This window comes from Muscardinus avellanarius, assembly GCF_963383645.1.
Source record: "Muscardinus avellanarius genome assembly, chromosome: 3".
NCBI lineage: Eukaryota > Metazoa > Chordata > Mammalia > Rodentia > Gliridae > Muscardinus > Muscardinus avellanarius.
Genome location: NC_137788.1, coordinates 12,730,146 through 12,746,062, shown reverse-complemented (window position 1 = coordinate 12,746,062; position 15,917 = coordinate 12,730,146). Strand labels below are relative to the sequence as shown.

The 15,917-nt window shown below is 45.2% G+C and overlaps 1 protein-coding gene across 1 annotated transcript in view; it reads left to right on the top strand.

Moving 5' to 3' along the window:
* FBXO42 (F-box protein 42) overlaps window positions 1-15,917 on the top strand; it is a gene marked incomplete at its 3' end in the record, with an annotated part of 81,833 nt that overhangs the window by 44,858 nt on the left and 21,058 nt on the right. Inside the window, exon 4 of the mRNA XM_080691249.1 lies at window positions 2,170-2,304. Coding sequence (XP_080547375.1) covers window positions 2,170-2,304 — 135 coding nt within the window. The remainder of the gene's footprint in view (window positions 1-2,169; window positions 2,305-15,917) is intronic.

Below are 15,917 nucleotides of genomic sequence, written 5' to 3'. Positions count from 1 at the left end.
AGACGTGGCTGCAGTAATTGTCTTTCTCATTTGTCTAGCATCCTCTAACTCAGTTTCTTGTTATTTGCAGTTTTTAGCATATTTAAAATGGGACCAATGGAATTTTATCTGACTTTACGTCTTCATAGATTTTTCTGTTGGAATGTGGGTTAAAAACTGATTTAGAGCCAGGCGTGGTGGCACACGCTTGTAATCCCCGCGCTTGGGAGGTGGAGACAGGAGGATCGCACAGGTTCAAAGCCAGCCACGCTGGCTTAAGAGACCCTGTTTCCAAAGATAAAAAATATATATATAAAAATAGGTCTGGGAGTATAGTCCGGAGGTAGAAGGGCTTCCGGGAACCCCAGTACCACCAAATAAATAAATAACCCAAAAAACTGATTTAGATATAGAAGGTTTGGGGGTTTTTTGTTTGGTTTGGTTTGGTTTATTTTTTTACAGTACTGGGGATGGAACCCAAGGGCATTCACCTCTGAGCTACGCCCCCTACCCTATTTTTTATTCTTTATTTTGAAACTGGGTCTCACTGAGTTGCAGAGGGCCCAAGTAGCTGAGGCGGACCACAAACTGCGATCCTCCAGTCTCAGCCTCCTGAATGCAGGGATTACAAGTGTGCGCCACCACGCCCAGCTTAGAAGTTATTTTTAAATGCTGAGAGTCAGTGGAAAGTATAAGACTAAACCTTTGTGTACCAGTCTAATGTGAATTCTGGGATGTAGTAAAGATTGTGCAGGTATGAGACTTTTGGTTATTCAAGGGTTATCTTAGTTCTTGACTTTGTGTCTGTCCCTCTGTTTTCTGTGTGTGTGTGTGTGTGTGCGCGCGCGTGCATGCACTGTCTGTCTGTCTGCTTTCTGTCTTGTGGGTTCGTCTGGGCGTTTCAGCAACTGAGGGCCGCAGCTGCAGCGTTGCGCAGCGCTGACATTGAGGTTTTGACCTTACTCCTGTGCCGACTGAGATGCCGCTGTAAGTGCTGCTTTTGCTGGTCATCTCCTCTCCCGTCCCTGCCTCCCTAGTGTGCAGAGGCCTTAACGGGCCTCACAGGTGGGAGACGAAGGGTTCCATCCCCGAGCTGTTGTGTATCAAAGGCAGCTACAGTGGTGCCGTTGGAAGAGTCAGCAGTGGTGGCATTTCCCTTTTTCTTTTTTTCTTTTTTCCCCCCCAGTTCTGGAGAGTAAACCCAGTGCCTTGAATGTGCTAGGAAGTGCTCTACCACTGAGCTGCATCCCCAACCGTGTGTGTGTGTGTGTGTGTGTGTGTGTGTGTGTGTGTGTTTGTTGTGATGCTGGGAATTGAACCCAGGGGTACTCTACCTCCAAGCTTAATTTTTCTTTTCTTTGAAAACAGTGTCTCACTACTTGCTGAGGCTGTCCTCCAATCTGCGATCCTCCTGTCATCTCAGCCTCCCAAGTATAACATTAGAGTTGCTGAATGTGTAGACCCTTGAGTTTTGGAAAACATGGACAGCATTTGGGAGGCTGAGACAGGAGGATTGTGGTTTGGGGACAGCCTCAGGTACTTAGGCCTTCGTAAGTCAGTGAGATCCTGTTTCAAAATAAATAATAAAAAATAGGGCTAGGGATGGAGCTCGGAGGTAGAATGCCCCTAGGTTCCATTCCCAGTACCACAGAAAAAGAAAAACATGGACTAGACAGGCATGGTGGCACCACCCCTATAATCCCAGTATTTGGGAGGCTGAAGCAGGAAGATTATGTGTTTGAGGCCAGCCTCAGCAACTTAATAAGACACTGTATCAAAATTAAAATAAGCCAAGTATGGTGGCACACACTTGTGATCCCAGTACTTGAGAGGCTGAGACAGGAGGATCACAGGTTTAAAGCCAGTGTGGGCAACTTAGACCCTTTGCAACTTAGTGAGACCCTGTTTCAAAATTAAAAATAAAATAGGGCTGGAGTTACAGCTCAGAGGTAAAATGTCTCTGGGTTTAATTCCCAGTAACACACATACACACACAAGATAAGTAAAAAAATAAAAGGGGCTATGGGTATACCTCAGAGGTAGAATGCCCCTGGGTTCCATCCCCAATACCACAGGAATGAAAGGAAGGAAGGGAGGGAGGGAAAAAAGGAAAGGAAGAAAGAAAAATGTTAAAGGACTGGAAGGAGCTCAGTGTGAAGCCGCAGTTGCTTGTCTGCTGGTTTCTCCTAGGTGCGTGCTATTATGACGCCAATCAGTCTATGTATGTGTTCGGAGGCTGCACCCAGAGCAGCTGCAATGCTGCCTTCAATGACCTCTGGAGACTCGACTTGAACAGCAAAGAGTGGATCCGACCTTTGGCTTCAGGTAAGAGACACCTGCTGATCTTTGCCTTCTGACCAGGTAATCCCCTTGGCATGGAAACCTCACCTGACCTTTGTTGGTGTTGGTCTCACATGGAACCTCAGGTCCCTTTTCAAATCTGTTGTATAAATGCCAAGATTAATACGCTTGCCTAAGTCTTTGAATTTCTAAAAAAATCTACTTCGTCATCAGTATTGGCGCCTGCCGCCAGAGTCGGCTGCACTGTGTGAACTCACTTGCACGCCTTTCTCAAGTACTTGTTCAGGTGTGATGTGCTTTTGGTGTGAGGTTGAAGTAAGAGCAGAAACACAGAGTCGTGAGAACTGCAGCTGACTGACAGAAGCTGTTGTCCTAGGGCTACGGTCTCTGAGTATCTTTTGTTCTTCCCAGCTCAGATATTTGGGGAGTGTATGGGACATGTCTCTGCTAGTAACTTTTAACAACTTAGGAGTGTGGGAAGATTCCATAGTAGGTGCATTCCTGCACATCCCACTGTGCCAGAATTCTGGCAGTAGGGGAAAAAAAGGAGAACTAGGTTATTTTCTTCTTTTTGATTTAAACTTTCCTGAGGGGGATTTAATAAAAGTACAATTGTTTTTGTACTGTTTTTGACGAGACAGTTAAAAGTAATACATAAGATCAGAGGGACTGGTATAATGGAGACAGAGTGTCCATTCAATATAGTGTTCTGTTAAAACATTCTTTATTTGGCTTTCAAGGTTGGAACCCAGGCAGGACTAAAAAGACTTGGTTTTCTTGGGTGGGTTCACCCTTTGTACTTGCCTTGCTACTTTGACCACAAGATGAAAGGCAACAGGGTCTTAGAAAGGGCACTGGACGGGCTGGGCGTGGTGGCGCACGCTTGTAGTGAGACCCTGATTCCAGGTAAAATATAAAATAGGTCTGGGGGTTTAGCCTGGAGGTAGAAAGCCCCTGGGTTCCATACCGAGTACAAAAAAAAAATCAAAAGAAGGAAAGAAGAAAGGGCACTGGACTATGTAAGTATAATCATCACCAATTCTCTCTGTCTCTTTCTCTCTCTCTCTTGGTTTTTTTTTTTTTTTTTTTTTTACGTATGGGGGATTGAACCACCAGGAGCATTTTACTTCCAAGCTACACTACCAGCCCTATTTTATTATTAATTAATTAATTTATTTATTTATTTTGTGGTACTGGGGTTGGAACCCAGGGACATTCTATCTCAGAGCTACACCCTTAGCCCTATTTTTTAGGTTTTTTTAGATTTTTTGAAACAAGGTCTCACTGAGTTGCAGAGGGCCTCACTAAGTAGCTGAGGCTGGCCGCGAACCGTGATCCTCTGGCCTCTGCCTCCCAAATGTTGGAATTACAAGCGTGTGCCACCACGCCCGGCTTCATTTTTATTTTTGAAACAGGGTCTCACTAGGTTGATGAAGAGTCTCACTACTTGCTGAGTCTGTCCTCAGACCTGTGATTTCTCTTGTCTCAGTCTCCCAAATACTGGGATTACAGGCATGGGTGACCACGCACAGCTATGAATTCTCTATTAACTATGAGCAAATTACTATATTGCTCAGAAAATGTGGGATAGAACTAGATGGTTCTGTTTTTAAATGGGCTGGGAATGCTAGTGCATGTTTTCCTGTGTGTGTATAACCACCAGAGTGAATGTACAGGCTTGGCATTAAAGCCAGTTGCAAGCCTCCCCAAAGCTCAATACTTCTTTTCCTTCCCATTGCAGTAGACAAATAGAGGAGAGGCATATGAACAGGACATGAGTAGAGCTGGGTTTGCGCAGAAGACAGTCTATTAAAATTATTGAAAAAATGCCAAGTGTGATGATACAATCCCTGTAATCCACTTGGGAGGCTGAGACAGGAGGGTCCCAGGTTCAAAACTAGCCCAGGGAATTTAGCAACACCCTGTTTGAAAATAAAAAGGCCTGGGGATAGAGTTCAGAGGTAGACCCCGCCCCCATTCAATCCCCAGGAATCTCCCCCCAAAATTAGTAAGAATACAAAGAAATAGTAATTTTACAGAAAACTTTGAAGGTTAGTATTATTTTAAGGCCTTCAGAATTTTGAACTCCGGAGGATCTCTTTTTCCAGTTCTTTGTGCAGTATTGATTAACACTTGGAGTGACAGATTCTAAAATACAGAAGGTCAGCCAGGGGTGGAGGCACACACTTGTAATCCCAGCATTTGGGAGGCTGAGACAGGAGGATCGTGGTTCACAGACAGCCTCAGCTACTTAGTGAGGCCCTCTGCAACTCAGTGAGACCCTGTTTCCAAATAAAGAATAAAAAATAGGGCTGGAGGTGTAGCTTGGAGGTAGAATGTCCCTGGGTTCTATCCCCAGACCCGCAAATAACAACAACAACAACAACAACAACAATTAATAATAATAATAATAATAAAAATAATAATAATGATATAGAGAAGGGCTTCTTTGTTTAAGCATTCTATTGTCACTGTACTGGTATTTTGTCCAACATCCATTTCAGAGCAGGTTTGATCATTCCGATCACAAAATGCTAATACTACCTTTCTCTATCTTGTAACCAAACTTTATGCCTTTGCTACATTTGGCGTAGGTCTTACTCTTGTGGAAATGGAGCTCTGGGCTTTGGGGTCTTTGTAGCCTGCTGTGAGCTGCTTCCGTTGTTTCTTCTTGTTATATGAACATGGGGCCGCCCCTCTCTTCTCCTCCCCTTTCTAATGGAACCCAAAGCTTCACACATGCTACACAGCGGTCTACCACTGAGGGGCATCCCCAGCCCAGAACTTGTGTTATTGCTGTTGTTGTTGTTGACCATTATGTTTAAAGACTGCGCTTTCAGCCTGGGGTGGTAGTGCAAGCCTGTAATCTCAGTACTTGGGAGGCTGAGACAGGAGGATTGCAGGTTCAAAGCCAGCCTTATCAACTTAGAAAGACTTGTTTAAAATTAAAAACAAAAAATAAAGGACTGGCGGTAAAACTTAGAGATAGAACGTCCTAGGTTCAGTCCCCAGTGCCACACACAAAAAGACTGTGCTTTGGAATTCCTAAGGTAGACGTGTTAGAGAAGTAACTGGTTTAGCGAATCAGATTCTATATAGAATATTTGGAATGTTCCCATCATCGTCATCATTATTAATGTTATTATTTGGTGCTGGGGATTGAACCCGGGGGCACTGTGCCTCCAAGATACACCGTCAGGTCTTTTTATTTTTTGGTTTTAAAACAAAGTCTTGCCAAGTTGCTGAGGCTGGTCTCAAACCTATGGTCCTTCTGTTTCAGCCTTCCAAGTTCTGGGATTACAGGCATACGTCACCACACACAGCTTAGAATGTTCCTCTTTTATTTTACCTTTTTGGTACTGGGGCTTGAACCCAAGGGCATTCTACTTCCAAGCTACACCCCCAGTCCTATTTTTTTATTCTTTGTTTTGAAACAGGGTCTCACTAAGTAGCAGAGGGCCTCACTAAGTAGCTGAGGCTGACTGAACCTGCCATTCTCCTGTCTCAGCCTCCTAAATTCTGGGATTACAAGCGTGCGCCACCAACGCCCAGCTTGAAATGTTCTCCTTTTAAAACTTCTGGATATTGCCGGGCGTGGTGGCGCACGCTTGTAATCCCCGGGCTTGGGTGGTGGAGACAGGAGGATCGTGCAGGTTCGAAGCCAGCCTTGCTGGCTTAAGAGACCCTGTTTCCAAATAAAAAAATAAAAATAGGTCTGGGAGTGTAACCCGGAGGTTGAAGGGTTTCCAGGAACCCCAGTACCACCAATAAATAAACAAATAAATAAATCTTCTGAATTTTAATGTAGTTTTCAAATTTCTGCCTCACCCTAATTGATAATCCGAGTTTAGTTTTAGTGGGGGAAAAACTGAGCTTTTTCAAATGTCTACTTAACAAAAAAAGAGTTCAGTGAAGAATCTTGTGAAATTCTTGTTTAGGCAGAAGTCCCAGAGGAAGATTTCCTGAGGGAATGTTTCTGTTCTGAATCCCAACCAAGTTCACTCTCTTTTATTTTTTTATTTTTTATGGTATTTCCTAGCCCTTTATTTTAGTCCTTTTTTTTTTTTTTTTTTTTGAGACAAGGTCTCACTGAGTTGCGAAGGGCCTCGCTAAGTAACTGAGGCTGTTCCGAATGCTGGGGTTACAGCGCCACCATAGCCGGCCCCACCAAGCTACTTTCTTCTTAACTAAACAAGTTGAGTGACTGGTGCTCCTTGACCTGCCCTCACTGTGTTATGGTAGATAGGTGGGAGGGCGGCTGAGGCAAGGGTGGTGCCTCTCCTCTTGTGTGAGTTTGTACAGGCTGTGATAGTATCCTGTGGTGGGGGGAGTTACTGGGGATTGAGCCCAGGGAGGGGTTCTAGCTGCCAGCCACACCCCTAGGCCTTTTTATTTTTTTATTTTGAGACAGGGTCTCACTAAGTTGCTGAGTCTGATCTTGAACTCACAGTTTTCCTGTCTTAGCCTTCTAAGTACTGGTTATAGGAATACTCCATCATACCTAGCCCTTGATTTGCATTTATTTGTTTGTTTATTGCACAGGAGATTGAACCTTGGGGCATTCTACCTCCAGGCTACACTCAGCACTATTTTATTTTTATTTTTGAAATAGGATCTTGCCAGGCTGATGAAGAGTTTCACTGCTTCTGTGTTTTGTTTTATTTTGTGTGTGGGGAGGGGGGGGGTACTGGGGATTAAACCCAGAGGCGATCTACTTTCGAACTGCACTCTCAGCCTGATATTATTTCTTATTTTGAAACAGGATCTTGCTAGTTTGATGAGAGTCTCACTACTTGTTGAGGCTGTCTTGAACCTGCCATCCTCCTGTCTCAGCCTCCCAAGTACTGGGATTACAAGTGTGCACTACTACTGACTTGACTGCTTTTTTTTTTTTTTTTTTTTTTTCAATACCAGGGATTGAACCCAAGGACATTCTACCTCTGAGCCATTCTCCCTGCCCTATGTTTTAGTCTTCTAAATTGCAGAGGCCCTGAGTAGCTGAGGCTGGCTGCAAACCTGTGATCCCAAGTACCGGGATTACAGCAAAGGAGACCTTTTAAAAGGTGACAGCAGTTGTGTAGATAAGAAATGAGGGCAGCCCGAGCAGGCTTTAGCAGAATGCTGAGAACGGGATGGACAGACAGCCGGGGATTGCGCAGGTTGGATGTGGAGTGTGAGGGAGAGGAGTCAGGGCTGGCTCCTGGTCTTTAGCCTGGTTATGTGGAAGGGTGCACTTGCCATGAACAGAAACAGGGGAGACTGGGCGGCTAACGTTGACAAGCGCAGAAAAGAGAAATTCTATTTTACTTTGTTTTTGCAGAACTGAGGATGAGACCCAGGGGCACTCTACCTCCAAGCTGCACCCCAGCCCGACTTTTTATTCCTTATTTTGAAGCAAGGTCTCACTGAGTTGCAAAGAGCCTCCCTAAGTAGCTGAGGCTGTCCGAAAGCCTCAATCCTCCTGTCTCAGCCTCCCAAATGCCGGGATAACAAGTGTGCGCCGCCACGCCTGGCTTGAGAAATTCTGTTTGAAACATGTTAAGTTTGAGATGCCTTTTAGGCCATCCAGGAAAACACGTAGGTATCTGGAGGTCAGGTAGTAGTTTGGAGATAGCCACATAAAGAGCCATTGGCATATAGACGAGGTTAGAGCCAGGAGAGCAGGAGTGACCTGGGAGTGAGTAGTCAGGACAAAGACCAGGCCACTGGCTGGACTCCAAGGACTAGAGAAGGACCACCCAGTGAGGTAGGAGAAGGCCAAGCGCGCGGAAGTGCTTCAGGAGCGGCCGTCGAAGCCAACAGTCAGTCACGGAGGAGGAGGGCTGGCTCTGAATGTTGTAAATAGAATGTGCTGGGGAGTGGTAGGGACAAAAGCCTGTTTTAATGGTTTTAGGAAAGTGGGACCAGAAGAGCTGAAGGCAGAGATTATAAACAATACTTGTAGAGCTGGGGGTGCAGCTCAGCGCTAGAGCATACCTAGCAAGCACAGGTAGCTCCACAGAACACTACAGAAAGACAAAAAAGGAAGGCTTTGTTTGTCTGTTTGTTTGTTTGGTGGTACTGTGGTTCCTGGAAGCCCTTCTACCTCCGGGCTACACTCCCAGACCTATTTTATATTGTTATTTGGAAACAGGGTCTCTTAAACCAGCTCAGCTGGCTTCCGCCATCCTCCTGGCGATCCTCCTGTCTCCGCCTCCCAAGCACGGGGTTTACAAGCGTGCGCCAACATGCCGGGAGGCTCAGTTTATTTATATTGAGGGTTTTTGCAGTAAAATCAGCAAAGAAATTAAGTAGCAGTTTTAAGTACCAGTAGACATAGAAGAGAGGTTCTTTGCTTTTGAGGGGTTCTTTATTTCTTGGAGTACACCGGGCCTTTAGCCCAGGGATGTTCAACCTCCACACTACACTCCCAGCCCTTTTATTTTTTATTTTGAAACAAGATCTCACTAAGTTGCTGAGGCTCTCATTAAGTTGCTGGGACTGGCCTTGAACCAGTGCTCCTCCTGTTTCAGTCTCCCAAGTACTGGGATTACAGTCCTGTACCACTACACCCAGCTTGCTTTTTTTTTTTTTTTTTTTAAGATAGCAGATTTTATAGCATGTTTTCATGTTGATAGGAATGATCTAGAGGAACATATTGGTTTGGATACGGGAAGATAACTGTTAGAGTAGTGTCTTTGATGAGATAGCAGAATCAAGGGGTCTGCTGGGGATGGGAAAGTTGACTACTTAGCAGAGACTAACTCTGAACTATATCCTATCCCTTTTTTTAAAATTAATTAATTTTTTTATGGGTCTGGGGATGAAACCCCAGGGGCATTCGACCTCTGAGCTACAGTCCCTGCCCTATTTTTTATTCTTTATTTGGAAACCGGGTCTCACTGAGCTGCAGAGAGCCTCACTAAGTAGCTGAGGCTGTCTGTGAACCGTGATCCTCTGGTCTCAGCCTCCCGAATACTGGGATTATAAGCGTGTGGCACCACGCCCGGCTCCTTTTTTTATTTTTTATTTATTTATTTTTTGTATCAGGGATTGAACCCAGGGGCATTCTACCTCCAAGCTATGCCTCTAGACCTATTTTTAATTTCTTATTTTGAAACAGGATCTCACTAAGTTTTGGAAGGCCTTACTAAGTAGCTGAGGCTGGCCACAAACCTATGATCTTCAGTCTCAGCCTCCCGAGTACTTGGATTACAAGCGTGTACTGCCATCCCCAACTTCTTTGTGGGAGTAGGGGGACTGAGCATCGAACCCAGGGGCATTCTACCTCCAAGCCACACCACCAGCCCTATTTTTTATTCATTATTTTGAAACAGGATCTTGCCAAGTTGCAGAGGGCCTCACAAGTTGCTGAGGCTGTCCGCAAACCTGTGATCCTCCTATCTCAGCCTCCCAAGTACTGGGATTGCAAGCCCGCCTCACCCCAGCCATTTATTTTTATTTTTTTTTATGTTTTATTTTTTCTGGCACTGGGGATGGAACCTCCAAGCTATACCCTCAGCCTTATTTTTTATTCTTTATCTTGAAACAGGGTCTCACTGAGTTACAAAGGGCCTCACTAAGTAGCTGAGGCTGTCTGTGAACCACGAATCTTCTGTCTCAGCCTCCTAAATGCTGGGATTACAAGGGTGTGCCACCACACCTGGCTACCCCAGCCCTTTAGGGGAAAAAAAAGTTATTTTTAAACAGAATCTTGTTAGTTGCTAAAGCTGGTCTTGAACTTAAGATCATCCTGTTTCCACCTGGGGTCACAGATGTGTACACTAGGTCCTGGGGTCACAGATGTGTACACTAGAGCTGGCTGTTCATTTGTATGAATAAAAGGGTTGCAGATGTTGGTGAGTGGAAACGGCACAGGCCTCTGCTGATCACTCAGGTAAAATAATTGAGACTGGCCAGGCGTGGTGGCTCACCCTCCTAAACCCCGCGCTTGGGAGGCTGAGACAGGAGGATCCCACAGGTTCGAAGCCAGCCTCGGCTACTTAGTGAGGCTCTCAGCAACTTAGACCCTATTTCCAAATACAGTATAAAAATTAGGTCTGGGAGTATAGCCCAGAGGTAGAAAAGCCCCTGGGTTCCACCCCCAGTACCACGAAAGAAAGAATGAATGAAAGAAAGAAAGAAAGAAAGAGGAAAAGGGTATAGCTCAGAGGTCATATGTTCCTAGGTTCCATCCCCAGACCCACCAAAAAGACCCTGGCTAGACTTGCTTTTATGTCCTGAACAAGATTATAAAGGCTAATCCTAAGGGGGGGCTCACAAAAGATTTTTTTTTTTTTTTTTTTTTTTGCGGGTCTAGGGGTGGGCATTCGACCTCTGAGCTACACCTCCTGCCCTATTTTTTTTCCTTATTTTGAAACAGGGTCTCACTGATTTGCAGAGGGCCTCACTACGTAGCTGAGGCCGTCCGCGCACCACGATCCTCCGGTCTCAGCCTCCCGAATGCTGGGATTACAAGCGTGCGCCACCACGCCCAGCTTCACAGAAGATTTTATCTGAGTTATTTCTAGCTTCTGCTTCCCCAGGAATGACACTCTTGTCTTCCAGGACAATCTACTGCCCTAGACCAGCTCCTGCCTCGTACTTGCTGTTTTCCTGTTTATTCTCTACATAATCAGGATCGGGCCCGTTTCTCGCGTTTTTCGGTTCTTGGGATTTTGAAGAGGTTTTGTAGAGCCTCTACAGGGTGCTCTTCCTAGGCGGCTGAGTGTTAGGGTTTGGCTATGGATTGCTCCCCAGGAAAAGCTCGTGTGAGGTAATGCAGTGATATTTAGAGGTGAAATAATAGAGTCATGAGGGCTCTAACCTCATCAGTAGATCAGTCTATTTGGTGAGTTAAAAATTTGGACTATAGCGGGTAACTTTAAGCAGGTAGTGTGTGACTAGAGGAAATAGGTTGCTGGGGACCACGGCCTTGGGAGCTGCGTCTGTTCTGGCTCCCCACTTGGAGACTGCCGTGAGCGGAGCGGCTCTCCTCTGCCATTCCTCCTGCTGTGACCTTCTGGAACTCAGGGGCACTTTACTTCTGAGTTATACCCTCATCCCTACTTTTTTTTTTTTTTTTCAAACAGGGTCTCACTAAGTTACTGAGTCTGACCATGAACTTGTGATTCTTCTGTCTCAACCTCTCAAGTACTGAGTGGATTACAAACATATACCACCACACCCAGCTAAGAACTTTTCCTTTCTTTCTCCCTGTTGCTGGAGATTGAACCCAGGGGCATTTTACCTCTGAGCTGTACCCCTGAGTCCTGTTTTATCTTTTATTTAGAAACAAGGTCTCACTAAGTTGCTGATGGTCTCACTAAGTTACTGAGGCTAGCCACAAACCTGTGATCCTCCTGTCTCAGCCTCCCGAGTACTGAGATTATAGGCAAGTGCCACCACATCCAGCTCCAATTAGGTATTTTAATTTTGCTAATAGATAATTATTTACTAGCTAAAGTAGTGCTTGATATCATGTGAGAACGTGATTTATAGTTCAGTCTACCAGCTTTGACATTTTCTGGGGCTACTGGGGTTGGAACCCCAGGAGCCTTTAACCTCCAGGCTACATCCCCCAGACCCATTTTATTTTTGTATTTGGAAGCAGGGTTTCACCAAATTGCTGAGCACCTCATTAACTTGCTGAGGGTGTCTTGAGAACCTGTGATCCTCCTGTCTCAGCCTCCCGAGTACTGAGATTACAAGCATGTGCCACCATGCCCAGCTCAAGATAGGATTTCTGTGACTTGCCTGGGGAATAGAAATTCTAGTTTCTGTGGCCTGCCTAACAGAAGGAATTATAAGCCAGGGTCCATGGATGCAACCAAAGCCTGTGTCTCAAAATATCATAGCAGAGCCGGGCGTGGTGGCGCACGCTTGTAATCCCCGGGCTTGGGAGGCGGAGACAGGAGGATCGCGCAGGTTCGAAGGGTTTAGGAGACCCTGTTTCCAAATTTAAAAAATATAAAAAATAGGTCTGGGTGTGTAGCCTGGAAGTAGAAGGGTTTCCAGGAACCCCGGTACCTCCAAAAAACAACAAAAACAAAACAAAAAAACCTCACAGCAGTCATGTTGATCACCTAGATCAAGATATAAAATACTCCATAACCTCTGACCGCTCCTGTGTCTCTTTCTCCTCATGCCACCCCAGAGGTAATTACTGTTCTGGCTTCTAGCACACATGGTGGCATGCGCCACCACGCCTTGCTCCTGTGTTTTTGTTTTTGTTTTTTTCGGTACTGGGGGTGGAACCCAGGGGCTTTTCTACCTCCGGGCTATACTCCCAAACCTATTTTATACTTTATTTGGAAGCAGGGTCTCAGTAAGTTGCTGAGAGCCTCACCAAGTAGTTGAGGCTGGCTTTGAACCTTTGCAATCCTCCTGTCTCAGCCTCCCAAATGCTGGGATCACAAGTGTGTGCCACCACGCCTGGCTCCTGTGATTTATTTTTAAGGCAGATTATTTGTTCTTAGTAAGATGACATACTATTTTACGTGTGTATGTGGTAGAGGGGCATGTTATTTATAATGTTCAGATCCTGGGATTTTTCCACAATGCATGCTTCTCTGCTGTAGGACGTGTTCTCACCTATTAGAGTGAAGAATGGACATTGGAATAGCACAGATCTGGGTAAGCTTTGGTCCTCCAGGGATGAATAAATAAAAACTGACCTTGTTCAATTTGGCTTTCTCCCTTGGCTGACTAGGATTTTTGTGTTTGAACAGGGCCAGAGAGTTTATGACTGGCAATGTTGTTTTCACTTCTAAATAGAGCCACTTGAAAGAGGACCCCACACACAGTTAGGAACTGCAGCTACCAAGTTATCAGATTAAAGTGAAGTCTCTAGACTCCCTCTTCTCCCCCAGACATTGCATCAAAAGATACTTGAAATGGCAACAAGGGGCTGTTAACTGGTTTTTATGTTGTTAATTTTTAGCTGATAAGTGCCGCCCTGTTCATCAAGTGGATTTGTTTATTGGCCTGAATACAAATGCCAAGAGGGAATTTCTTTCTGTTCCTGCCTGTGGCATATATAGTTATACAGGACCTAAAAGTTTCCCGCTGCCTTTACAAAGCACCGGCTCTTTGGATGTTCTACAATGACCCAGGGAGTGTTCTTAAAGGTACAGGTATAGATGTATTAATAAAAATGTGGACCCTGAAGCCCAGGAGCCTTGTAAGCTATGTATACCATCTGTGAATGTTTACATCATTCATTAACTTGTTGCAGTAGAGGCATAAGATAGAATAAAATCAAGAGTACGCAGAGGAGGGACCCAAAAAAAATGTTTGGCCTTACTATGTGAAAGGTCTGGCGCTGCCTCCAAGTATACATTATGATTGGCTGTACCTCCAAGTGTACATTGTGATTGGCTGTACCTCCAAGTGTACATTGTGATTGGCTGTACCTCCAAGTGTACATTGTGATTGGCTGTACCTCCAAGTGTACATTGTGATTGGCTGGAGTCAGTTCTCACCCAGCTCAAGAGAGGTCCCTAAGCTGAGCTTTCGTGTTTGGGTTCATTCACAAGCATTTAATGAGAACAAGTTCCTGTCCTTGAGGACAGTATGATCTTACTGGGGAGCTCTAACGGATCATGTCAAGACAGTATGCTAAATGCTCAGATTAAGTCAGAGGCCAGGATGCCAGCTTGGCCCAGCTCCAAATGGGGGGTGTGCTAGTAGCCTGAACAGAATGTAGTTCTTTTGCATCCGGTGTCATATCTGGTACTGGTAGCTCACTTAGATTGGTTTCACACTGAATTCACGAGCAAGCTTTAATTTTAACTTTTTCTTAGGGTTTTTTTGGTGGTTTTTTTTTTTTTTTTTGGTCTTTTTGGAACTGGGGATCGAACCCAGATTGCCACACCTGAAGGCAGGTGCTTTGCCACTTAGCTACATCCCAGACCCAAGAGTATGGTTAGATAGAACCAAGTTTTAGAAAGCAAAAATTTCAGCCTCTGGCCGGACATGATGGTGTACACTTGTAATCCCAGTACTTGGGAGTCTGAGACAGGAAGATTGAAGGTTTGAGGACAGTGTCAGAAAGTAGTAAGACTCATCAACCTAACAAGACCCTGTTTCAAAAATAAAAATAAAAAAGTAGGGCTGTGGGTATAGCTCAGAGGTAGAATGCCACTGAGTTCAGTCCCCAGTACCAAAAGAAAAGAAAAAAAACAGAATTTCAGCTTCTGCAATTTCCTATTTACCTCCTACTTTTTCTTTAAAGCATTGTTTCGGTACCTTCTGTGGGCCTCTATGTACGTATAAACGTCTATCATAACTATTGTTCACCACACCAGTGTTGAAATGGATGTCTGTTCTGACAGAACCCCATGATCCTTGGGCCGTGTACTTCAGAGACTATTCTGAATGGTATTCAAGGTGTTTATACTCTTGAGTTTGGGGGTGTGTTTTTTTCCCATCAGTTTTCCTTTTATTGCCTTTCTCCTGAAGCTGTTAACTGGAGCCCTAGGCCAGAAAATTGACTTCAGGGATTCCCACAAACTAGGCCCAGCCATTTGCCCCAAAAACAAAGCAGAAAAGCTAATGGTCTAAAGTAGGAAAGAAGCCGGGCGCGGGGGCACGCTCGTCATCCCAGCATTCGGGAGTCTGAGACCGGAGGATCGCAGTTCACAGACAGCCTCAGTACTTAGTGCAGCCCTCTGCAACTCAGTGAGACCCGGTTTCAAAATAAAGAATCAAAAATAGGGCAGGGACTGTAGCTCGGAGGGCGAATGCCCCTGGGTTCCATCCCCTGACCCACAAAAATAAATAAATAAAGTAGGAAAGAAAACTTCAATCGGTGTGGCCGTATTGAGAAGGCAAAGTAGGATCCAGCATCTCAGCCCTGTCTTTGGGAAGTAGGCAGGCACTTCAGGTTTAAATAGAGGAAGAACTGGGTCAGGGCCAGAGGTCTGCCTTATTAAACTGTGGTCTGAGCCAGGCACAGTGGCGCACACTTGTCATCCCTGCGCTTGGGAGGCTGAGACAGGAGGATCGCACAGGTTCGAAGCCAGCCTCAGTTCCTTAGTGAGGCTCTCAGCAACTTAGTGAGACCCTGTTTCCAAATAAAGTATAAAATAGGTCTGGGAGTATAGCCCAGAGGTAGAAAGCCCCTGGGTTCCACCCCCAGTGCCACCAAAAAAAAGAAAAAAACAACCTATGGTCTGGTTGGTCATTCCTTTGCTTCTGGATCTGCAAGGTGCAGGCAGCTCAGGAGAAATCCTTACCCCTTGAGGGCGGCAGTTTCCACTTGTTGCTCAGGATTTTATTTATCAGATTTGAGATCCTGAAGTGGGAGACCCCTGAAACTTTTAGGTACTACTTCTGGGGTGGGTAACTGTCAGCTATAAGAGCTAACACCTGGGCACATAGTATCTCCTTCCTGAAATAGGATAAGATAGGCAAATCTGGGTTCAATACACCTTACATTACTAGGTTTTAGATGGAAACACCCTTGTGGGGAGGGAGACTGGGGATCGAACCTGGGGCATTCTACCTCCAAGCTACATACCCGGCCCTTTTTATTTTTTGAAACAGGGTCTTGCTAAGTTGCTGAGTCTGGCCTCAAGCCTGCAATCTTCCTGTCTCAGGCTCTCTAGTACTAGGAATACAGAATGTACCACTACTCCCAGCACAAACACTCCTTA